Below are 22,745 nucleotides of genomic sequence, written 5' to 3'. Positions count from 1 at the left end.
TATTTCAGACGGTTTGGGGAGAGATGTGGACAAAAGCAAGTAAATGGGGGAAAGTGATAGGCCATCGAGAGCTTAAATGAGGGATAAAACGCTACCACTTGGGAGAAAAGCAGGAACAAGGGGTCAGCGTGGACTAGGACGAGGCAGGCAGGCCTGGGTTTACTCGGAGAGCAAGCAGTTTCACAGGGAGGTCGGGCGAGAATGTGAAAACCAAGGGGCAGCTTGTCCTCTGCCCAGCCCCCGCCCCCCGGGGCAAGCAGGCCCCCAGCCCCCCTCGGTGTGGTCCGAGAAGGGCCCCCAGGACCCTGGCCATTCTGGACACTCCTTCCCCCACAGGGACCAGTCCCTGCTGCTCAAGTGGGCTTGCTGAGACTCCCCTGGCATTTATGCCCAGGCGCAGAAAGGAAGCATTCTTCCCGGGGCTTTCTGGGCTGGAGGGTGGCAGCCTGGCGCCACTAGTGGTCAACTCACAACAGAGAGACTTCGAGAACACCAGCTTGAAGGAGCTAAAATGCACATCATTTCCAATCTAGAGCCCTAGCTAACACGGGACCACCACAGCAGACCAGACTGACGAACCGGCACGTGGGGGTGTGCAAGCCCCGGCTCTGGCCGCCTGAGACCCAGAGTCCAGGCCAAAGGCCTTCGCGTTACTGGAAAGCCACCCTCTCCCAAGAAGCGGGTGGAGGCCCAGCTTTTGTGCTGAGCGCCTCTCTGGCTTTATTCAAATCCCAGGCGTGTGGATGCCATCACGAGGTCTGGCTCTTTCTAGGACTGAGGACAAGTGGTCCCGACCCCTCGCCTCCCCACCCCGGTGCAGGCCCCAGGGCAATCCACCACTCTACTCGCCTGGTGGGGAGGAGAGGTGGGGGGCGGGCGGGGGCGGGCGGCTCTTCTTGCGTCCTGCCACCCTCCACCACCACCCCAGCCACCTCTAGGGTCCAGGAGTCGCGGGACTTTGCCCAGTCTCCCTCCTCAGTAGGTGGGGTGGTCTGCGCCATGCAGGGGGGCTGCGGAGGCAGGGCCGCCAAGCCCAGGGCACTCTGGGGGCCTGAGGAGCACGCGGGAGGGGACTATTTTCTCTTTTTTATATAGTCTACAGACTTGTTTTTTTAATGCGGATCATTTTTTTAAGTCTTTACTGAATGTGTTATGATACTGCTTCGGTTTTATGTTTTGGTTTTCTGGCTGAGAGGCACCGGGGATCTCAGCTCCCTGACCAGGGACCGAACCCACGCTGGAGGGCAGAGTCTTAGCCCCTGGGCCACCAGGCAAGTCCCATGGGGCCTGTTTCCTAACCTCTGAGGAGGCACAGCCCATGAGGTTCCAGAAAGAGCCACCTCACAGCCAGAGCACAGAGCTGGGATGCTGAGACGGAGCTCGCCTCTCTGCTGGGACTGGAAGGGGTCAGCAGTCAGAGCAGCACGTCTCCGGGCAGAAGACTCCACGGGAGCGGCCCGCTCTGCCCCAGGGGCCGCACCATCAGAGCACATGTGCCATGGAGGCGTAGAACGTGTTCATTGCACAGTTGTGTCTGACTCTTTGCGACCCCACGGACTGTAGCCCACCAGGCTCTTCTGTCCGTGGGATTCTCCAGGCAGAATACTGGAGTGGGCTGCCCTGCCCTTCTACCCATAAAGGCTGAAGGGATAAACAAATCTAGCGCCGAGAGGCAGAAGAGCCAGTAAAACGGAGCTGAAACGGGGGTGACGGACATCACAAAATTACGACGGCTCGCTCAGGGAAGCGGGGACATTTTTGTAGTGCTGAATGGAAAGAATGGGCTGTTTTGGAGGTTCCACACACATGTGGCCCCTGGGCTGTGAGGGGGTGACGGCACCCGGCACCCGGGAGGGCTCGCACAGTGATGCCCGCGGTGACCTCCCCGAGGCCTGGGCCTCAGCCCCACACAGAGATGCAGCAGCGGCCGCAGGGAGGGTCAGCCTCTTCCTCCCTGCTGATCTGCCCCTCTGCGATTTCTCTCGTCACCTACCTCCATGGTCCCTGCCAGATTTCTGCTCAGCCACGTCCCTCATCTAAACCCATCGGCCCCCAAGAAAGCAACGTGGGGCACCCTGACACCAGCAGGCCACGGGAGACCTGACAAGCCCAGGCCCTCCCGAGGCCAAAGAGCCGGGAAGTCGCTCAGCGTGAGCGAGGCGGAGCAGGAGGCACCTGTGTACAGGACGCGGCTGATCATTCCCGGCATGACGATGCTGAACATGGGCAACAGCTTCAGGAACCCGCACAGGACGCAGCCGCCTTTCACGTGGGACAAGCTCTTCCCTGCCAGGCAGCCCTGGACAAAAATCTGCAGAGGAGACACAGGTGGGGGCGGGGGGGCTTTCTCAGAGTCTGTGAGCCTGGGCTGCCTCTGCAGGGCCAGGACGGCTGGGGCCTGCAGCAGCAGGGGTGCCCTGGGGCGGGAGGGGCGTGCCGACCGCTCACCCCGCTCCCCTGGCGCCCCCCGGCATGCAGGGCCTCAGGAGACACGTGTGACGGGGCAGCACGTCCTGCTTGGCGCGGCTGCCCAAGCGGACGGGGGCGGCCTGCCCTTGGCCTCATTGCTAGAGCCGCACGCCCAGCACAGCGGTTCGGCGCTTTACCAGCCGCCCCCGGCAAGGACGAGACTCCCTCCCAGAGGACACAGAGCGCCTGTGCCCGCGACATCAATCCCAGCACAGGCGTGTCCCTCACAACAAATGGGCATTCAGAGCTAAGGCCAACCTCAGCAGAAACCAACCAGTGTACACCCTGACACGTGAAGTCTCCTGGGGGCACGTCACGGCCCACGTCACGGCACTCTAAGAGGCGGTGTGCACTCAGCCCGAGCAGGAGCACGCGCGGGCAGATGGAGAAGCACGTGAGAAAGAACACGCAGACGTGGCCCACTGCATGGAGGCAGTATTCTGTAGGCACTGAAATGACGTGCTCAAGGCATGTTGAAACGATGGGAAAAGATGCTCGGAGCGAGATGCTGCCTGAGAGGCGCAGAGTGCAGCAGCGGCACTGACCCCGTGCCTCTGCTCAGAAAGGGCCCCCAGGACGAGACCGGCGGGACGGCAGGGGCCAGTCCTGACGGGCAGGGTGCTCCTGTCTCTAATGCTTTCTTGCTTTCCCAGACGCATTACTTTATTAACAGCAGGAAGAACCCCAGAGTGGTCCTGCCTCATGCCACAGGCACTGCTTCCCAGGGGGCCAGGCGGCATCCCCCCGGGGCCCTGGGGGTCTCTGCTGAGCAGGCGGGCGGCACTTCCTGTCTCTGCTTAGCCATGTGCAGAGAGGAGACGGGCTCGCAGGGAGGGGTGGGAGCGGGGCTGGGGCCGAAGCCGACTCCCATTCTGAGGACAGGACAGTCGTGGGGCATGAAGTCGTTGCATGCAGAAAGCCCTCAGCACTTGCGTAGGTGGTCATGTATCACTAAGTAGGGTGATGGACGAATTCTTGTTTAAAACGATGGTCATTGTTCTTCAGTCAGTAAGCTGTGTCTGACTTTGCAACCCCATGGACTGCAGCACACCAGGCTTCCCTGTCCTTCACCATCTCCTGGAGTTTGCTCAAAATCATGTCCATTGAGTCAATGATGCCCTTCAACCATCTCATCCTCTGTCATCCCCTTCTCTTCTTGCCCTCAACCTTTCCCAGCATCAGGGTCTTTTCCAATGAGTCAGTTCTTCACATCAGGTGGTCAAAGTATTGGAGCTTCAGCTTTAGCATCAGTCCTTCCAATGAATATTCAGGGTTGACTTCCTTTAGGATTGACTGGTTTGATCTCCTTCCTGTCCAAAGGACTCTCCAGAGTCTTCTCCAGCACCACAGTTCGAAAGCATCAATTCTTTGGCGCTCTGCCTTCGTTAGGATTCAACTCTCACATCTGTACATGATTACTGGAAAGACCATACCCTTGACTATACAGATCTTTGCTGGCAAAGTGATGTCTCTGCTTTTTAACGTACTGTCTAGGTTTGTCATAGCTTTCCTTCCAAGAAGCAAGAGTCTTCTGATTTCTTGGCTACAGTCACCATCCACAGCGGTAGGCAAAGGAAAATAGTTTTCCTTCTATCAGTTTATTTGCCTCTTTTTTCAATAAAATTTTTTCTTAAATCATTTTCTTTACTAGTTTGGAAGTTAGAGATTCTACTTTAAAGCTTTTAATAATTACCCTTAACATTTTAACATGGATACAACTTCAGATCTAAAGAAAACCAGTATTCGCACACTCCTCAATTTCAGGTGCACAGACAGATTTGACTCCAACCGTGGTCTCGTATTTCAGCTCTGCTCTGCGTTTTACTTTCCGTGTGCATATGATCACAATGACTTTCAGGCACTGCTTCAGATCTGTGCATGTGCTGGCCAGCATCTCTAACCGTCCCTCCTGCTCTCCAGGATCTCCTTTTACTTTATGCACCTCGTTCAGTATCTAGGGAAGGTTATGCCTTTACTTTTATTATCTTTAATATATTTATTCACTTATTTGGCTGTGCCGGGTCTTAGTTGCAGCATGAGGGATCTAGTTCCCAGACCAGGGATTGAATCTGGGCCCCCCGCATTGGGAGAGTGGAGTCTCAGCCACTGGAACACCAGGGTAGTCCCGGTTAGGACTTTATTTTGCCCTCACTTCTGAGTAATACTCAGCGGGGCACCTGATGGAAAGTGGGTATCTTCCTCAGTACTTGGAAAGCTCTCTTCCTCTCCCTCAGGTTATGCTGCTTCTACGTCTGTTGGGGGTACCTGTCTTCCTCCACAAGTGATCTTTTACCTCAGGGGCTCTCAGTCTCCTCGTCTTTCACGTTCTGAAACCTCACCAAGAGGTGACTCTGTGCCGATGTGCACAGGAGTCACTGTGACTCCTGAATCTAAAGAGTCCTGCTCTTTCAACGACTGTAAAAATTCTCAGTTATTTTCTCTTCAAATATTGCTGCTCCTCTTTTCTCCTGGAATCCAAGGAAGTATTTCAGTTCTGTTATCCATGTCACATCGTCTCTCTTTCAAACTTTTTTGTGCTGTTAGGGCAATTTCTTCAGTTCTCTCTTCTAGGTTGCTAATTCTTTCCTTCAGGTATGTTTAATCTGTTATTTTAACACATACTGAATTTTACACTTCAACAAGGATATTTTGCATTTCCAGAAGTTTGAGCTTTAAATCTAACTGGTCATTTTTGACGGAACTGTGTTCATGTTTTCAGGTCCACTTTTACTTGCTTATACGCGTATTTTGTGTTTGGTACCTTAACTCCTCAGTTTTCTGAAGTGCGGGGGTTTCTTGCTTGTGGTGGCTAGGTTCCAGCCTGTTTTCTAATTTTACAGAAGGATTTTTCTTGTCTTCGCGGCAAGGCAGCATAACAAGACACGTGACCAGCACAAAGCGGGGGATACGAGCAACAAGGCTGCCCGCCTGACCGAGCCCGCGGGGCCGGCGCCCTCCGGCCTCCGGCCCTCCTCTTCCGGCCACCCGGCCCTCCAGTCCGCACACGTCGGAGCTCGTCAGTGCTGCTCCGGGCACGGCTCGGCGGCCCCCCCGCAGATGCGAAGCAGGCCTCAGTGTCCGCTCCCCTCGCCGCCCGCCCGGGTCTCATCCGCCCACCTCAGTACCCGGCACGCTCGATGCTGTCAGCAAGGCCTCACCTGTGGACCCTCGTGAACCTGGATGAGGACTGGGGGTGCATTCTGGGGAACGTCACTGCTTGGTCCCAGAGCACAGCATACTAGACTTGATTCAACACTCAGTCTCCAGAGCAGGCTAGCCCGGTCTGCCCTCTCACCAGAACCGCACGAGGATCCCTACGCGTCCATGTGCTCTTCAGTGCTTGGCGTCATCAAGCTTCCTGACTTTTGCCAGTCTCATTGTGGTTTTAAATTGCACTCCCCTGATCATACTGGGCTATATTTCATTTTCTACAAATTGCCTGTCATTGTCTTTTGCCCCCGTGGCTGTTGGAGTGCCTTTTTCTTGTGCGTTTGCTATTAGTCTGCTCATTGCAAACATTTCTAATGGTCTCCTCTAGCCCATCATCCATCAACTCTGTCTAGAGCATCTTTGTTAAAAATGCCCGCCGAGCAATGTGGTCAAATCGCTATGACTTACACTCCCCACAACTAAGAAAGTATTCACCAGCGTTACCTTCCCTTATTAGAGTATGGGTTTCCCTTTCACAGTTAAGTCTTTAATTCACCCAAAGTCTCCCCTGTTGATTGGTGCAGCCTCCAGAACATACATTAAATCCCTACAAGTATGTGAGTCTGTCTCTGAGCTCTTTACTCTGCTCCATTGGTCTGTATATCTATTCCTGGGAATTTCAAACTGCTTGCGTTACTGCAACTTTGTCGATGTTTAAATATCTCCCACTTTGTTCTTCATTTTCAACCTCAGGTTAGCTATCTGTGACATCTCCCTTCATAAAAGGCTTAAGCCCTTTTTATTGTGATGTAATACATGGACGTATGCTGTAGCACATTACGGAGCGCTGTAGTTCCATTACCATGGAACCACCACCCAATTCAAGAGGTGCAACTCTGTGGAACCCCAGAAGCCTCTCTCCACGATCGTTTTTTTAAATATCAAGGCAAAATTCACATAACATATAACTATCCGTTCATCTTTTACTTTTTGGCCATGCTGTGTAGCACGTGGGATCTTAGTTTCCCAACCAGGGATCAACCTTGTGCCCTGCGTTGGAAATGAGAAGTCTCAGCCACTGGCCTGTCAGGGAAACCTCTGTAGTGAGTCATTGTAAGTGAACAATTCAGTAGTGTTTAGTGCATCCCCAATGTTGCACAATCTCCACCTCTTTCCAATGTCAAAACCTTTTCATGACCCAGAAGAGCACCCAGGAACACAAAAGTAGTCACTCTCCATTCCTCCTCCACTTCTCCCCTGGGAAGCACTAATTGGATTTTTGTCTCCATGGATTTGCCTGTTCTGAATATTTCATATAAAAGGAATCATACAACAGGTGAACTGTTGAGCATGGCTTTTTTCACTGAGCCTAATGTTCTTAGATTTGTCAAACATGTAGCACGTAACAGAACTTCATTTCTTTTTATGGCTGAATACATTACAACACACAGACACACGCTGTGTCCCCTCCTTCCTTGGTGGGTGTTTGGGTCATTTCCACTTTTTAATGATTGTCGATAACGCTGTTACGTGTCCTTCTTTTTAACCTCAGCTCTCCCCCTTGCTTCAGAAATGACTGCTTTAATGACCGTTTTATTTCCTCCTTGCTTTTCTTTATAATTTTCTGCTACTTAATTGTGTGGACTGAACGTAACTTGGCGTTGCCTGTGCCACACAGCACCTAGCCTTCCGTGTCTGGCTTCTTTTATTTGGCATCACGCTCTAAAGGTTCCTTCATGTCATGGTGTGCAGCTGTACCTCCTTTTCTTTATTGCCTTTCCACTATTTCACAATTTCACAATGACTATTTCACAATTCAGTGATCAACCACTGATAGAACCATGTCATCTTTAGAATAAGCTTTGAGTCCTGAAAAAAAAAAAATCCAACTGAAATACTGATTAGCAGCATTTAATTTTTAGACTTGGTTTTGGAGAACTGACATTTTTCATGAGCAAAAAACTGTGCTTTGCAGATAACGAGAGGGAAGAAGAAATGAAAACAGGTGCTGTGCTGCAGATGGGACTGTGGGGGAGACCCCTTTTTTAAAATTTATTTTATTATTATTTTTTAAACATGCTACATTTTAAAAAGTTTTTTCGCCATACCCCACAGCATGTGGGATCTTAGTTCCCCAACCAGGGATGGAACCCATGTCTCCTACATTGGAAGGCAGTCTCAACCAATGGACCACCAGGAAGTACCCCACCACCACCTTTTTTTAAAAAATGCCACGTCAAGCTTTTTTTCTAAACCTTAGAGGCCTCTCTTAGACAGCGTGGTGCTGCGGCATCTGGGCGCCGCACAAGGCTGGGAGGGAAGCCCGCCTGTGGCTGCAGAGGCCTCGAGACCCCTGCCCCCGGCACAAACCAGTCAGCGCCGCGGGTCTCCTTACCTGGTCGGCGCACCAGTAGTACAAGGAGATGGTGGAGAGGCCAAAGACGATCCCAGGCCAGGGGATGTCTCCAGTGACGGGGTCTCGGAAGATGTGGAAGGCGTCCACGCGTGGCGTGAGGCACTCCATCGGGGCAGTCCAGTTCCCTTCCCAGGTGAGGGTTGGCTTGGCCTCCGGGTACCTGCTCTGCAGCTCCTGGTATCCGCCTATCTCGTGAAAGGCTTGAAAACACCACACAGTCAGTCAGTACCTTCAGCTGCACAGGAGCCAAGACAGCAACGTGAGACACGACAGGATGTCAGACAGCCGACACCGTGCGTGCTGGCAGAGAGGCCCTCTCCTCCAAGGCCAGCGCAGAGCAGAGTGCATGTGCCTGGCCCCCCGTCCTCCTGCTTCTGGGGGCAGACCCCTCTCTCCAGCTGCACTCCACCCCACATGGCCCAGGCGGGCCTTGTCTAACCGTCCACCGGGCATTCTGATCTGGCATGTGACCGAGGCCTGGCCAGCACTCCCTGTCCCCAGGCAGCTGATGTGTCAGGAATGGACTTGAGACCCAGGCCCAACTAATTTACACAGAACTCATCCCAGCAGCCTTCTGCTTAAGGCACCAAAAATGCCTGCTTCCTTGCTTTGGGGTGCTAAGCAAGAAGGAGAGCGTGAGGTCCTTCTGTCCACCTGGCTCATGCGGAAGCCTAGGTCGGCTATGCTCAAAAGTAAGATGCCCTGGAATTTCCAGTCTTGTGAGTCAAGCAAGTACTTATTGCTTCAACTAGCTTTGAACTAAAGTTTTATCACAAGTGACTCAAAGAATCTCGACTAAATCAGAAATTAATATTCATTTTCCTGCAATCCCAGCAAAATGTTTGTGAGACTTCATGTTTGGAATTTTCCTCAGTGCTCAAAGCATTTCTTCCTCAGTGTCCTAACCTGTGTAAAACCTTATTATTAAAGAAAAATGTTTTTAAAAGGCACTAAAACACACATAATTCCACCTACATAACTAAAAAACACCTTGTGAAAGTGAAAGTCACTTAGTCGGGTCTGACTCTTTGCGACCCCATGGATTAGAGTCCACGGGATTCTCCAGGCCAGAATACTGGAGTGAGTAGCCTTTCCCTTCTCCAGAGGACCTTCCTAACCCAGGGCTTTGGCATAATAAACCAAGTTCCTTTGAATTTTGAAATGGATCCAGAATCATTTGGAGTCAAGGCGAGTCAGTGAAAGATATGGAGTGACTATACAATGAGTAAGACCCCTCATGGCATTTCTAAAAGCAATTTCCATGTGGATTTGTAAAAGGTGAACTACAAAGCCACAAAGATAAATATTAGAAGAAAACAAGAAAGTATCTTTATGAACTTGGGTGAGGAAGCAGAACATTCTTAAAGCACGGAAACAAAGAAAAGAGAGGTTGATAAATGTGACGTTAAATTTTCAAACTCATATGACGGAAACCAAACAAAAAATGTGTTAGACTGAAAGAAGAGATTTGCACCATGTATGAAGGATTCACACATCAACAGCCAAGGAAAACTATTGGAAAGAAATACGGTGGTGAATGTGAAATTCACAGAGCAAGAAATACAGATGGCCGTTAAGTGTGTGAAAGGATGCTCAACCTCACTAGTGTCCGGAGAATTCAAATTAAAACAATAATCAGATACTTCCACCCCTCTTCAACTATTAGGCCTATTTTTATTATTTTTTAAATTTTATTTATTTCTTTGGCTGTACTGGGTCTTAGTTGCGGCATGCGTGGTCTTTCTAGTTGCTGCATGTGGGATCTAGTTCCCTGGCCGGGGATGGAGCCCAGGCCCCCTGCATTGAGAGTGGAGAGTCTTAGCCCAAGGAAGTCCCTGGGCATATTTTTAAAAAGTCTTAAGACATCAGGTGTTACAGGGGAGGTTAGGAAACACACATTCTCATACATTTCTGAGAATGTAGTTAAAACTGCCACTTAGGAGAGGAAACTGAGGGATTTCTTGACAAATCCAGGAATGCAAGGTTAACATGCAAAACCAAGTTAACATAATGTGCTATGTTAACAGAAAAAGGAAAAAAGTAATCTGATCACCTAAGCAGGTGTGGAAAAAACATTTGATATAGTTCAAAACCTGCTCATGATCATCTTAGCAAGCTAGGAACAGAAGGGAACTTTGTTAGTATGACAAAAACTATCTACCAAAAAAGTGACAGCAAATATTTAACGGTCCTATTTAACATTTGATGGAATAGCCAGAGCTCTACCGCTAAGCCAGAAGAGAGACAGGGAGGCCTGGTGTCTTCCTTGCACTATGTATGTCCTGCCAGTGTAAAGAGTCAAGAAAAAGACACAAAAGGCATAATGTCTGAAAAAGGAAACAAAAGGCCCCCTCTCTTCCTGGGTGCTGGATGCAGTGTGTTCACTTTGTGGCAGTTCATCTCACTACCTGCTTGGGTCTGTGCCCTTTTCAGTAAGAAGAACAAACACAAACACAGAAAAGACGCAGTAGATCTCTATTCACTGATACAAAAGTCTGCCTAGGACACAGTTCCAGGGGTGAAAAACAGATGCAAAACGTCCTCATTCTATTTAGACGCATATCTCACAGAGGTACGTTTGTACAGACACACACCTCATTTTGTGTTTTGCTTCACTGCACTTTGTAGATACTGTGTTGCTTTTGTTTGCCTGTGTTTTGCAAATGGAAGGTCTGTGGCTACCCTGCAACCAGCGGGTCTATCACTGCCATTTTTCTAACAGTGTTATTTTTAAAAAAGGCATGTACCTTGTTTTTAGATATACTAATATTGTACACTTAATACAGTACTACGCTACACTGTAAACATAACTCTCATATGTACTTGGAAACCAAAAAACTTGTGTGACTTGCTTTGCGGTGGTATCTGCTTCATTGCTGTAATCTGGAGCCAAGCCACACTCTATCCAAGGTCTGCCTGTACACTATCTCTGGAAGGATGTACACAAAACTTAGGATACTGGTTGGTTCTGGGGAGTCAAACCAAGAAAATGAGAGTGATAAATATTTCACCTGGTACCCTTTTGTTTTGTTTACCTTGTGTATGCACGCATACATGCACGCTAAATTGCTTCAGTCGCGTCTGACTCTTTGTGACCCTATGGACGTAACCCGCAAGGCTCCTCTGTCCATGGGATTCTCTAGGCAAGAACATTGGGGTGGGTTGCCATGCCCTCCTCCAGGGGATCTTTCCGACCCAGGGACTGAACCTGCATCTCTTATGTCTCCTACATTGGCAAGCAGATTCTTTACCACTAGTGCCACCCAGGAAGCCCACCTTGTATGTATACTAATTAAAAGTTAAAAATAAAAAAAGCTGTATGTGCATCAGTTCCCACAGTGACTGGTTTGAAGACATTTCTAACTACAAATTTTTGTGTATTTTAAAAAGAAAACAAGCCCCCACAACAGTTTGCTTATCAAAAGAACTAGCATGGATACCCCAATAAAAAAAAATCCCGTTACAGAAAATGTCAGAGTCTGTTTGGGCTGCTGTAACACCAGATAGTGGGCGGCTTACTTCCCATAGTTCTGGAGGCTGGGACTCCAAGCTCAAGGTGCTGGCCGACTGAGTGTTGGCCATGTCCTTATGTGGCAGAAAGGATGAGGGAGCTCTCTGGGGTCTCTTTCATAAGAGTACTAAAGCTGTTCATACAGGTCTTCCCTCAAGAACTAACCACCTCCCAATACCATCACGTTGGAGGTTAGGATTTCAACTTACGAATGTTGGGGGGATAGAAAAATTCAGCCTGTAACAGTAAATGATACATAATTATTTAGAGATATAACTGCTAACATTAAATGCCCCCAAAGTTTAACTGGATATCATTCTCAAGCATTGGGATGGTCCTGGCAGATTTTAATAAAGTTGATATTTAATACTAGCACACGAATAACACAGTGACTTAAAGAGTATTTTATAGTTTATAATTTTGTCACTCAAATCGGTCATTGCTTCCCAGATCCTTTAAAAATTCCCTGGACCATGCCTGAAATGTGTTTTGTGTGCCAGAAGCATGGTGCTGAGTAAACCTCAAGGAGCACTAAGGCTTCCTGAATGGTGAGACTGAGGTTTGTGATCCTGTGGGCCTACAAGTTCTCCTTCCACAGAGCTCAATAATCTGCTCTACGGAACCATGATCCTTCAACTCAACTTGAATATCATTTCAATAATTTTCCAATACCCGAGCCCAGAGCTTTTCCTTCTAAGTTTCTGCAAGACAAACCTATGATCCAGCGCCAAGCTCAGTAAGGCTCCCCCTAGCTAGTGGGCTCAGGCACCGTAAGAGGCCATTTTGCACATCAGGGGCTTCTCTGCTCGAGGGCTGCAGCTCGGAGTTCTACTCATCAGCAAGTTGTTAAACTGAGTAACTCGGCTTCCTCGTCAGTCAATTAAGGAAAATAAAAGCAGCGAGGCCTCATGGTGCCCGTGACGGTTAAGTGAGACGGTACAAACCCCTGCCTGGCACCTGCTTCTCAGTCCGTGTCAGCTGTTGCTGTCCTTCGTGTTACTCACTAAGCACCTGCTGTGTGCATCAGACTACACATCGTGTGAAGGATACGATGGCTCTGGTTCTCAAGAAGCTCTGGGTCTGGGGGTATGACTTATTTATGTAATACAATGAATAATCAAGGTTAAGTACCAACAGAAAAATGTCATGTTGGAAAAAAACAAGTGTCATGTTGCGTTGGTAGTGATGCAAGTCCAGAGAACAAGGATGCAGAGGTGTGGCAATCATGGAGTCACAGGTTTGGGGGCGGGTTTTCCGCTGACCCTGACAGATGGATTTAACTCAATGGACAGAAGGAGAAGGGCTTCTGACGGAGAGGAAGGGCATGGCTCAGAGCAGGGCCAAGCGGGGCAGGCCGCTCCCGACAGCTGCTCAAAGCCCTGGAGCCTGTCGTCACCCTCTGCTCCTCAACCCCTCTTTCTCCACGAGCAGAAGTTCCTACCCCAGGTGGTCAGCACAACCTCAGACAGTGCTGGGTCCTGAGGGCCTCAGGCCCGTGTGTGTGAGAGGGCAGTGCTGAAATGGCCCCAGGCAGCGGTCAGAGCGTCCCAACCCCACCATGGTGCCCAGCAGTCTCTAGATTTACTTACCATAGCCCATTAACAAGACAGAGCCCAGAACCACGAAGCTAGCGTGTAAGATATCTGTGTAAACCACGGCTGCAAAACCACCTGAATGGGCGAGAGGGGGAGAGGGAAGCCCTGCCTGACCGAGGGGAGTCACTGTGCGCCTAGCGCACACTCGTGCCCCCGTCTCCACACCCACACCTCCATCCTCACTTCACTGGGCCTGACAACTGCCCATGCTGTGCCCAGGTGCATGCTGCTTTCTCCCTTGAACAGCCTCTGCGATCTGCTGTTGGACTCTTACTCTGCCTATCTGTATCCCAATTTCCTTTTACTCCCATTTCCTGGATGAAAATCTGGTAGTTTTCCTAAGCAAAAAAGTATACAGGTCTTCCCTGACTTAGATGGGGTTACATCATGAGAAACTCATTGTTAAGTTGAAGGGATCACTAGGTTGAAGACGCATTTTCTGTATCTCACCCCCCGAATATCACAGCTTAGCCTCGCCTGCCTTAAATGTGTTCAGAACACACACACTAGCCTACAGCTGGGCAAAATCATTAACAGAACCTATTTTATAACGACATGCTGATCATCTCGGGTAATTTACTGAACACCATCCTGAAGGCTGTCTGGGCAGAGGATGGTGGTTCACCCCATGGTCTTGTGGTTGATGGGGAGTGGCTGCCACCCAGGACTATGACCGTATCATGTCACATGTTGTTAACCCAAGATGAAATCAATATTAAGAACTGAAGCATCCCCCTAAAAGGTCTCATCTGATGGCCTGCCCAGGTCACCAGGCAACCAGGACGACCTGAAGCAGGCGCGTCCCTTCTCCCCCGTCTGCACCCCAACCCGGTCATCCCACAGCCAGCTGCATCAGGCCCGCCCCACCCCAAACACAACCACTGCTAGCCCTGCCGAGATCCCTGGAAAGCCCTCGCCGGTCTGATGAGATTCCCAGGAGCAGGGCACCACTCGGGCACCCCTGCCTCATTTATTTTCAGTATTCGGCTCTTTCAGGCCTCAGCAATGTGACTGACAGTCTCAGGGAAAATGCAAAAGCTGGACCCATCTCAATGTCTTCAGGTCTCCACTAAGAAGCAGAGCTTTTGCGGCAACACAAATACCTGTGGTGTTAGAGTGACCTCACCTGTGATGGAATATATGCCGGTAACAGACAGCAAGATCACGGTGGCCAGGTAAACATCCAGCCCCAGAACCAACCTCATAAACACGGCGCCCGTGCAGATCTCCACCTGAAATGAGTACAAAGGCGGTGGGCTGCACTTCCGTTTCCCAGAAAGACCCTGAACTAGAGGCCATCTTCAGTCAGCAGGTCCACTCCATCCCCAGTGGACACTAGGGGAGGTCTCTCCATGTCCTGCTGGGCAACATGGCTGGTGGCCCTAAGTTCAGCCAAGGTCAGCACTTTTAAGGCTTGGGTTAATCCAGTTAATGCAACTTAGCCTCTTCCTACTTGGAGCCTCAGAGTGGGGAGTGTGCTCAGAGAGCTGGCTTTTTCCGCAGTCTCACCAGCGGGGCAGGCAGAGGGGACAGCTTACTAGGACTGGCAAGCTTTTTCTGTAAAGGGACGGTGCTGAATGCTGTGGGCTTTGCAAGACATGGACTGTTTCTGGTTTTTATGACCCTTTGAATGGTAAAGACCATTTTTAGTTCAAGTGCTGTACTAAGCGGACCTCTAGGCTGACGGCCTGCAGACTGGCTCTGTTGCTCGTGGGCTGTGCTGACGCCGACTCTGCAGTGCGTGCGCTTCACTTCCTGGCTAGCCTCCTGCCTTGCTCCTCTGGTCACCACACCCAGAGGCATGATCATAGAGGTCTTCCCAACAAATCCATTCACACACTGATTGTTTGCCAAGTACCAACCACAAGATAGACACTCGGCAGGGTTCAGAGGGCCTGGGGTTACCAAAACTCAGCCAGTCTTCAAGGAGGAGTCCCTCCTTATGCTTAAAGAGGGAGGCAGACCACCAGACAGGCAATTTTCATGCAGTGTGATAAGTGACACTCATTCAGTCATTCAAAGAACACTTCTCTCAGTGTTTCTGTGCTAACCATGCTCTCAGCAAGCTTCCGGCCCCAGAGCTGGCTGGGAAGGCAGGGAGCAAGCCAGGCAATGCCTGGGAGCTCAAGAAGCTCATCCTGGAGTGAAGAACGATAGTAAGGAAGGAAACAGATCAATCTTCGCACATGGTGGCGTCTATCAGGAAACAGAAACAGTAATGGAGAATGAATGGGTGCATCCAAGGAAGGCCTCTCCTAGGAGGCAATATTTGAAAGATCTGGGGGAAGAACATTCCAGACATAGTACAGAGCAGGTGTCAAGGGCTTCAGGTGGGAATAAGATCGTAGGATCTGGAAAACAGTATGGGAAGGAGACTATGTCCGAGGCAGGGTCCTGACTGGAAGGCCTCACAGGTCATAGCTGGGGGTCCCGGTCTCTGTGAGGGTGGTAGGACGTGAGGGGAGGGGAGGGGAGGGGTGCCTCCTGATGACATGACAGGAATACGCCCAAGGTTCTCTGGGAACACAGGCTCGGGAGGCAAAGAAGGTGCTCTGCCGTTTAGCTTGTGTATTACTCAGCTACTTTTTCTCTGCTTTAGTTTAGACAATGGAGGCCAACACGTAGCTTAGGGAGCCCAAGAGTAAACTCCTGGGGCACATCTAGTCCTGCCTATCGATTTTTCTGTGTTTCCCTTCCATGGACTCGCCTTTACACAACTCACCGAGATCTTACTGAAGATATAGATGAGTAAGTACAAAATAGCCAGGAGGAACTGGATCCGGTAGCCACCAAACCTCTTCCTCAAGTATCTGGGCAGCGTCACTACCTGTAGAACAGTAAGAGAGGCCCCATGAGGCAGAGGGCTCACGGAGTGCTGGCTGGCACGGAGACACAGCTCAGGAGTCTCAGCTGCTCTACATGAACACTGCTAAGACAAGGGGAATCAGGGAGAGGCGGTACCGCTGTCTTCAAGAAGCTTGGAATCTAGCTCCTGTCCAGTCTTTGGAAAGCGGAAGTAATGACGATATCTATGATAACAAATGACTTTTGTGAAATAATCACACAGCAAAATCAAATGCTTTATCAGATACCACAAGCATACCGCGTTGTTGAGGGACACACGACCTGACGCCACAGCTCTCCCGGTCCTCCGTGCCCACGCTCCTGGTGTGCGTGGGGGTGCCCCGAGCCGTCCTGCCCCTCTCTGCCTCCACCGTCTCACGCTGCGCGTGCCCAGGGGCAGGAGCACCCCCCGCGCTCAGCGGACGCCTGGCCCCCAGCACAGGGGCTCACGGAGGTGATGGCGCCCCCGGTAACTGAGAGTGCTCCTGTGCGCTCAGCCCCCAGCCTCGCACGTGCGAGTCCCGGCTGCGGACGCGACACCCGCAGCTTCTCCTCGCTCCCCCTCCGCCTGGTCCTTGGTCACGCCTGACTCACCCCGCTGCCTCGCTCGGTCAGCCCCGAGCCGCCTCACACCCAGGGCTGCCGTCAGAAGGTACGCTGCAGCAGCTCACCTGGTAGACGCATGTTGTCTCGCAGCTCTGGGGCCAGAGCGGGCAGTGTCTGGGGCCAGTTTCCTTGGGCCGCGAGGAAGGGTGAGCCAGGCCCCTCTCCTTGTCTGGCGGACGCCGTCTCCCCCGTGTCTGCTCATCCTCCCCTCTGTACGTGTCTGTGTCCAATGTTCTCTTCTCATAAAGTCATGCTGAATTAGGACCCACCCTCATGACCTCATTTTAACTCAATTACTTCTTTAAAAACCTTATCTCAAAAGACGTCACAATCTAGGGTGATTTTCCTGGGATTACGGCTTCATAATTGCAAGCATTAGACTGCAAGGCAAACCAAGCCTTCCACAATTTTAATGCCCTCTCCACAAGTATTTTAAATGTTTAAGTCTTATGAAGCATGGTTTACACACTGTAAAATGATCCCATTTTACAATCTGAGGAGTTTGGGTAAATGTACACAGTTGTGTGGTCACCACCACACTCAAGATGTAAGGCATCTCCAATGCCCCTCAAAGCCCCCGAGGGTGTGGGTCTGGGACCTTCTCCACCCCTGATCCTTGGATGTCCAGCTCACCTTCCCTGGAGCTCAAACCCTGTCCAGCTCCTTTCACCTGCCACCACGCCCTATAGGTCATCCATGCGGCACTTGACTCCTTAGGGCTACCGAGTACCACGCTGCGGGCTGTCTGTCCATCCCCCACACAGTTCAGGTTATAGGTTCAGACGTTGTGCCTAGAACTTCCCGTACCGTCTGTGTGTGTACATGCACCTTCATGTTTCTGGGGGTGGCGGGGGGAGTGCCACGCCCAGGACCAGAGCAGCTGGGTCCTAAGGCGTGACTGGGCAAGAGACTGCCAACCTGTTTCTGGAGTTCTCTCTGGAAAGGCAGGGGGTCCCCGAAGCACCACAACCTCTCCTGCTCTTGACACATCAGCCCTCTTTATCTCAGTGGTTCAGCGTGTCTGCGTGGGATCCTAAGTAGCATTTCCCTAACAATCAATGACAGCGAACATCCTTTCACGTCATTATCTGTCATTTGTAAGGTGAAATGTATGGGGAAATGCTATCTTGTTATAATATAAGAGTTTTTTAAAAAATGTGTATATTCAGGATATAAGTATTTCATTATGCATGTGTTCTACAAATAATCCTCCACAGTCTCTAGCTTGACTTCTCATTTTCTTAAAAATCTCTTTCAAAGAGTTAAAGTTTAAAGTTATACTTTGAAGTCCAATATATCAATTTCTCCCTTTATGGTTTGTATAAGAAATCTACACCTTACCAATAACCTTCATTTTTTTCTTTGCAACGGTTCTTTTTTAAATTGATGGATAAATGACATATAACCTTATATTGGTTTCAAGTGTACAACATAATATTTCAATATTTGTATATATTTCATCTTCATTTTTTTTTGACCACACAACTTGCAAGATCTTAGTTCCCAGACTAGGGATTGAACCTGGACCCTGGGCAGGGAAAGCATAGAGTCCCAACCACTGAGTCACCAGGGAATTTGCTCATCTTCATTTTAAAAAATACTTCTGCTGGGCATAGAATTTTTGGTTGACAGCTTTTTCTTCCTTTCAGCATCTGACTGCATCATTCTGATGTTTTCTGGCCTCCACTGTTCCAAGCAGAAGGCATCTATTAAGTATATCATTGTTCCCCTGCATGTGATGTGTGACTTTTCTTTCACCATTTTCAAACCTTCCCCTTTATCTTCGCTTTTAGCACTCTGACCATGATGCGAGCCTATGTGTACTTTCCTTTGTGTTTACGCTATTTGGTGTTGGTTAAGCTTGCTGAATCTGTAAATTAACATTTTCACCAGAGGAGATATTTCCAGTTATTATTTCTTCAAATAATGTTTGGGGCTAAAATTTGGGGGGCACCTATGAGCTTCATGATCTTGGAGAGTCAAACCTTTGCTTAGATCTGGGAAGTTCTCAATCATTATGTAACCTTTCTGCCTGCTTCTCCCTCTTCTCCTGGGACTCCAGGAACGTGTTGACTGTTTCTTTTAATGGTGTCCTGTCGTTCACACGGACCTTCTTCACTGCTTCTCGTTCCTTTTCCTTTGTTCTCCTCTGACTGTGTGTGTGTGCTCAGTCGCCAAGTTGCGTCTGACTCTGCAACACCATGGGCTGTAGTCTTGCCAGGCTCCTCCGTCTATGGGATTTCCCAGGCAAGAACACTGGAGTGGGTTGCTATTTCCCCCTCCAGGGGATTTTCCTGACCCAGGGATGGAACCCACATCTCCTGTGTCTCTGGCATTGGCAGGCAGATTCTTTACCACTAAGCCACTGGGAAGCTGCTTCTCCTTAACTGGGTAATTTCAAATGACCTGTCACTGAGTTCACAGAATCTTTCTTCTGCTTTGCTAAGTCTGCTGTAGATGCTTTCAACTGCAGTTTTCACTTCATTCACTGTAATCTTCAGTCCAGAATGTCTATTTGGTTATTTTTATGATTTTTCTCTCTTGTTAAACTCATTTCCATTATGTACTGTTTTCTTTATTCTGTTGAACTGTCCTTCTGTGTTTTCTTGTAGGTCACTGAGTTTCCTTCAGACAGCTATCTTGAGCTCTTTATCAGGTGGATCTTTGGGGTTCGTCAATGGTAAACTATCGTGCTCCTCCGGTGGTGTCCCATCTTCTTGATTGTTCATGTTTCTCGTAGTCTTGTGCTGCTGTCTGTGCACTGAGGCGGCGGTCACCAGCTCTTTCCCCTGATTGCTTCTGGAGAGAGACACCTTCTGTCAGTCCTGCGAGGGGCTCTGAGACCCTCAGACCTTGCCCATGGATGCTCTGGCTCCCCACGCCCTCCTTGATCCCACCACAAAGCCAGGCAGTGTGCTGGCAGCCTTCCCGGGGGTGGGCTGAGTGCTCATCTGCGGCTTTCCCAGTTCCACAGGTCAGGCTGGTTTTCTGCATGTGCTACTAGCTTTCTGCCGGGGCTCAGCACACCGCCACTGGGCAAAAGCAAAGGGAGCTGGCTGACGGGGGGAGGCATACATGGGTGATGCATGCAGCACGGCAGGGTGTCTGTGGGCAGCTGGGGAGATCTGCAGGTGAGGCGCCCCCAGCAGCTCGCTGGCATCTTCCTGACAAAGAGCCTGTGAGGGGCCTCTGTGTTTCTGGTGCGTCTGAGAGCCCCGGGAGCAGCTCTCCAAGTCACCCCGCCCCCTGATCACACGGCACACTTCAGCATTCTGGAGGCAGGGAGAGCCAAGCAGGTCCTTCTGGCAGCAGACTGCACGGCCAGTGCGGCTGAGCACCGTCACGCACTCACTGCCCTCACGGGAGGAACCTCAGGCTGAGACGCCCCCTCTCGGCAAGAGCTGTGCCACCTTGGGGGTTGGTGACGTGGGTAAAGTGGACCTGCCCCCTCACCCTCCTCAGTGCATCCAGTCTTTTTTTTTTCCAAAAGCATGACTCCTGTACTTCCAAAAAGGCCCCCCTGTCTGTGGTTACTGTCTAAAGTGGAATTCTCTTGACAGAAAGCTCTACCTACCAAGCTGGTGACATCACTCGAGGAATCCCTGTGGACGTTAGTCCTGGCCCTCTCTTCTCTGTCCCCTCAGCCAGGCACTGACACGGCTTTGTCCCCTGACCTCTTGTATACACTTTAGAATCCGCCTGTCATTTCCTCACACATCCTCTTTTGGATTTAGGGAGAACTAACATCATGGCATCTGGTCCCATCACTTCATGGGAAATAGATGGGGAGACAGTGGAAACAGTGTCAGACTTTATTTTTTTGGGCTCCAAAATTACTGCAGATGGTGATTGCAGCCATGAAATTAAAAGACGCTTACTCCTTGGAAGGAAAGTTATGACCAACCTAGATAGCATATTAAAAAGCAGAGACATTACTTTGCCAACAAAAGTCCGTCTAGTCAAGGCTATGGTTTTTCCAGTGGTCACATACGGATGTGAGAGTTGGACTGTGAAGAAAGCTGAGCGCCGAAGAATTGATGCTTTTGAACTGTGGTGTTGGAGAAGACTCTTGAGAGTCCCTTGGACTGCAAGGAGATCCAACCAGTCCATCCTGAAGGAGATCAGTCCTGGGTGTTCATTGGAAGGACTGATGCTGAAGCTGAAACTCCAATACTTTGGCCACCTCATGCGAAGAGTTGACTCATTGGAAAAGTCCCTGATGCTGGGAGGGATTGCGGGCAGGAGGAGAAGGGGATGACAGAGGATGAGATGGCTGAATGGCATCACCGACTCGATGGACATGAGTTTGAGTAAACTCCGGGAGTTGGTGGACAGGGAGGCCTGGCGTGCTGCGATTCATGGGGTCGCAAAGAGTCAGACACGACTGAGCAACTGAACTGAACTGAACACTGTTAGTTCTAATAACATTGTTAGGCTGTTGTCTTCCAATTATTAACAGAGTTGTTCCCTTCATTAATTTAGGTCTTATTTTTTAACAAAGTTTTAAAATGTTTTCTATAAAAGCCTTCAGAGGGGAACCCTTGAATAAGGTGCAGAATGAAACACTGGCAGTTACTGGCTCCTGTTTATCCATGTCAGCTGATATTATTTCAGGCATTTCTTAGGATTTAGGGATGTCAGTACAAGGATCAGAAGACTGAGAAGTTTAACTTGTCCTCTAAAATGTTTTTATATACAGCTATAATATTTGTAAGAAAAAATACTGCAGAGACTGGACTAACTGATCATGGATACTCACCCCAGACTTAATGTAAATAGGAGAAAACACCCAACCAAGAACACAGAGGATAAACGCAGCCTGAAACCAAGAAGAGAAGAGCAATTACATCAGGGTCCCATCTCAACCAGGCTCTTAAAGGAGATGCAAACTCAGTTACTACCTGTTTTGAGCCCAATAAATGCATCACCACTGGGAACCTTGCAAGCAACAGCCCAAGAACAAACCCTCTAGGGGAACAAAATTAACTTATAGGCACTTGATCTTTGCCTATAAAGGTGCATTCTTAATTTTTTCGGGGGGGGGGGGCGTGCTTACCTGAGCCAATTTTCAAGGTATTTATTAAAATTTATGTTTGCTTAGCTCCAGATAGGATCAAAGATAACTGATCATTAAACAAAGAAAGACAGGTTGAAAAAAATCAGAAACCATTCAGAGAAACGGTAGAGAAACTATACCAAAATTTATACAGGTTATTGAAATTAAGTAATACACTTCACTTCAACTTTCTTTACAAAGAAGAGGTAAGCTGAATATAAGGAGATGCTAATAAATTCTGAGAGGTAAACTGTGGTAAAGACCAGGGCTCCTTATTACGTTTGGAGCTGACTGTTAGAAGTGTTATTTCTTTTTGTAATCTACCAGGACAAAGATGAGACCCAGAAAGAGGGAGCTTTCTGATTTATAAAAAAGGTCAGGTGATTTATATAAATATAAGTTAATTAACCCAAAACTTACAAATTCACTTAAATTTCGGTGAACAAACTCTACATCCTACAACAAATATATCCCACAGATTAAAAATAAATAACCCATTTTAAAAGTTTTATAATTGAAACAGGTATTCATAGATCAATTAGAGGTTTTATAGTAATCACTTAAATATCTCAAAGAACTCTGCTGACCCTATTCTCAATGTACAGTTGACCCTTGATCGACTCCCATACAGTAAAAAATATGCATAATGCTAAATCTGTCTCAAAAACAAACTGAAAAATGACTCACCCAAGGGTGAAGCTGAAAGAGTTTGGACAGAATCAGGACTCAAACCCTAGTTCTTTTGATTCCACATACAGTGAACTCTAACCAAACACAAACTTCACCCCACTTAAGTCTATGTAAAGATCTGTGAAATGAAAATACAGGTCCTGTATTTACAGAAAGAGTCTGTGTATACGTGGACCTGCACAGTTTAAACGTGTGCCATTCAAGGGTCACCTGTATACTGGAAATGTATATACACAGAAAAAGACACACACATATATACACATGTATACACATATATACACATGTATACTGGAAATGTATACATGCAGATAAAGACACAGACATATATATACACATGTATACACATATATACACATGTATACTGGAAATGTATATACACAGATAAAGACACACACACATATACACATG

The 22,745-nt window shown here is 49.0% G+C and overlaps 1 protein-coding gene across 4 annotated transcripts in view; it reads right to left on the bottom strand.

The window, feature by feature from the left end:
* LOC122419596 (sodium/glucose cotransporter 1-like) overlaps positions 1-22,745 on the bottom strand; it is a 48,613-nt gene that overhangs the window by 17,461 nt on the left and 8,407 nt on the right. For 3 of the 4 annotated variants that reach the window (XM_043434290.1, XM_043434299.1, XM_043434316.1), the window contains 6 exons: positions 21,351-21,410; positions 15,864-15,968; positions 14,268-14,373; positions 13,136-13,216; positions 8,015-8,235; positions 2,176-2,311 (listed from right to left, as the gene is read on the bottom strand). In XM_043434290.1, the coding sequence (XP_043290225.1) occupies positions 2,176-2,311; positions 8,015-8,235; positions 13,136-13,216; positions 14,268-14,373; positions 15,864-15,968; positions 21,351-21,410 (709 nt within the window). The remainder of the gene's footprint in view (positions 1-2,175; positions 2,312-8,014; positions 8,236-13,135; positions 13,217-14,267; positions 14,374-15,863; positions 15,969-21,350; positions 21,411-22,745) is intronic. The other variant, XM_043434308.1, reaches the window with a different exon arrangement.

This window comes from Cervus canadensis, chromosome 1 (assembly GCF_019320065.1).
Source record: "Cervus canadensis isolate Bull #8, Minnesota chromosome 1, ASM1932006v1, whole genome shotgun sequence".
Lineage (NCBI taxonomy): Eukaryota > Metazoa > Chordata > Mammalia > Artiodactyla > Cervidae > Cervus > Cervus canadensis.
This window is presented reverse-complemented; position numbering and strand designations above follow the sequence as displayed.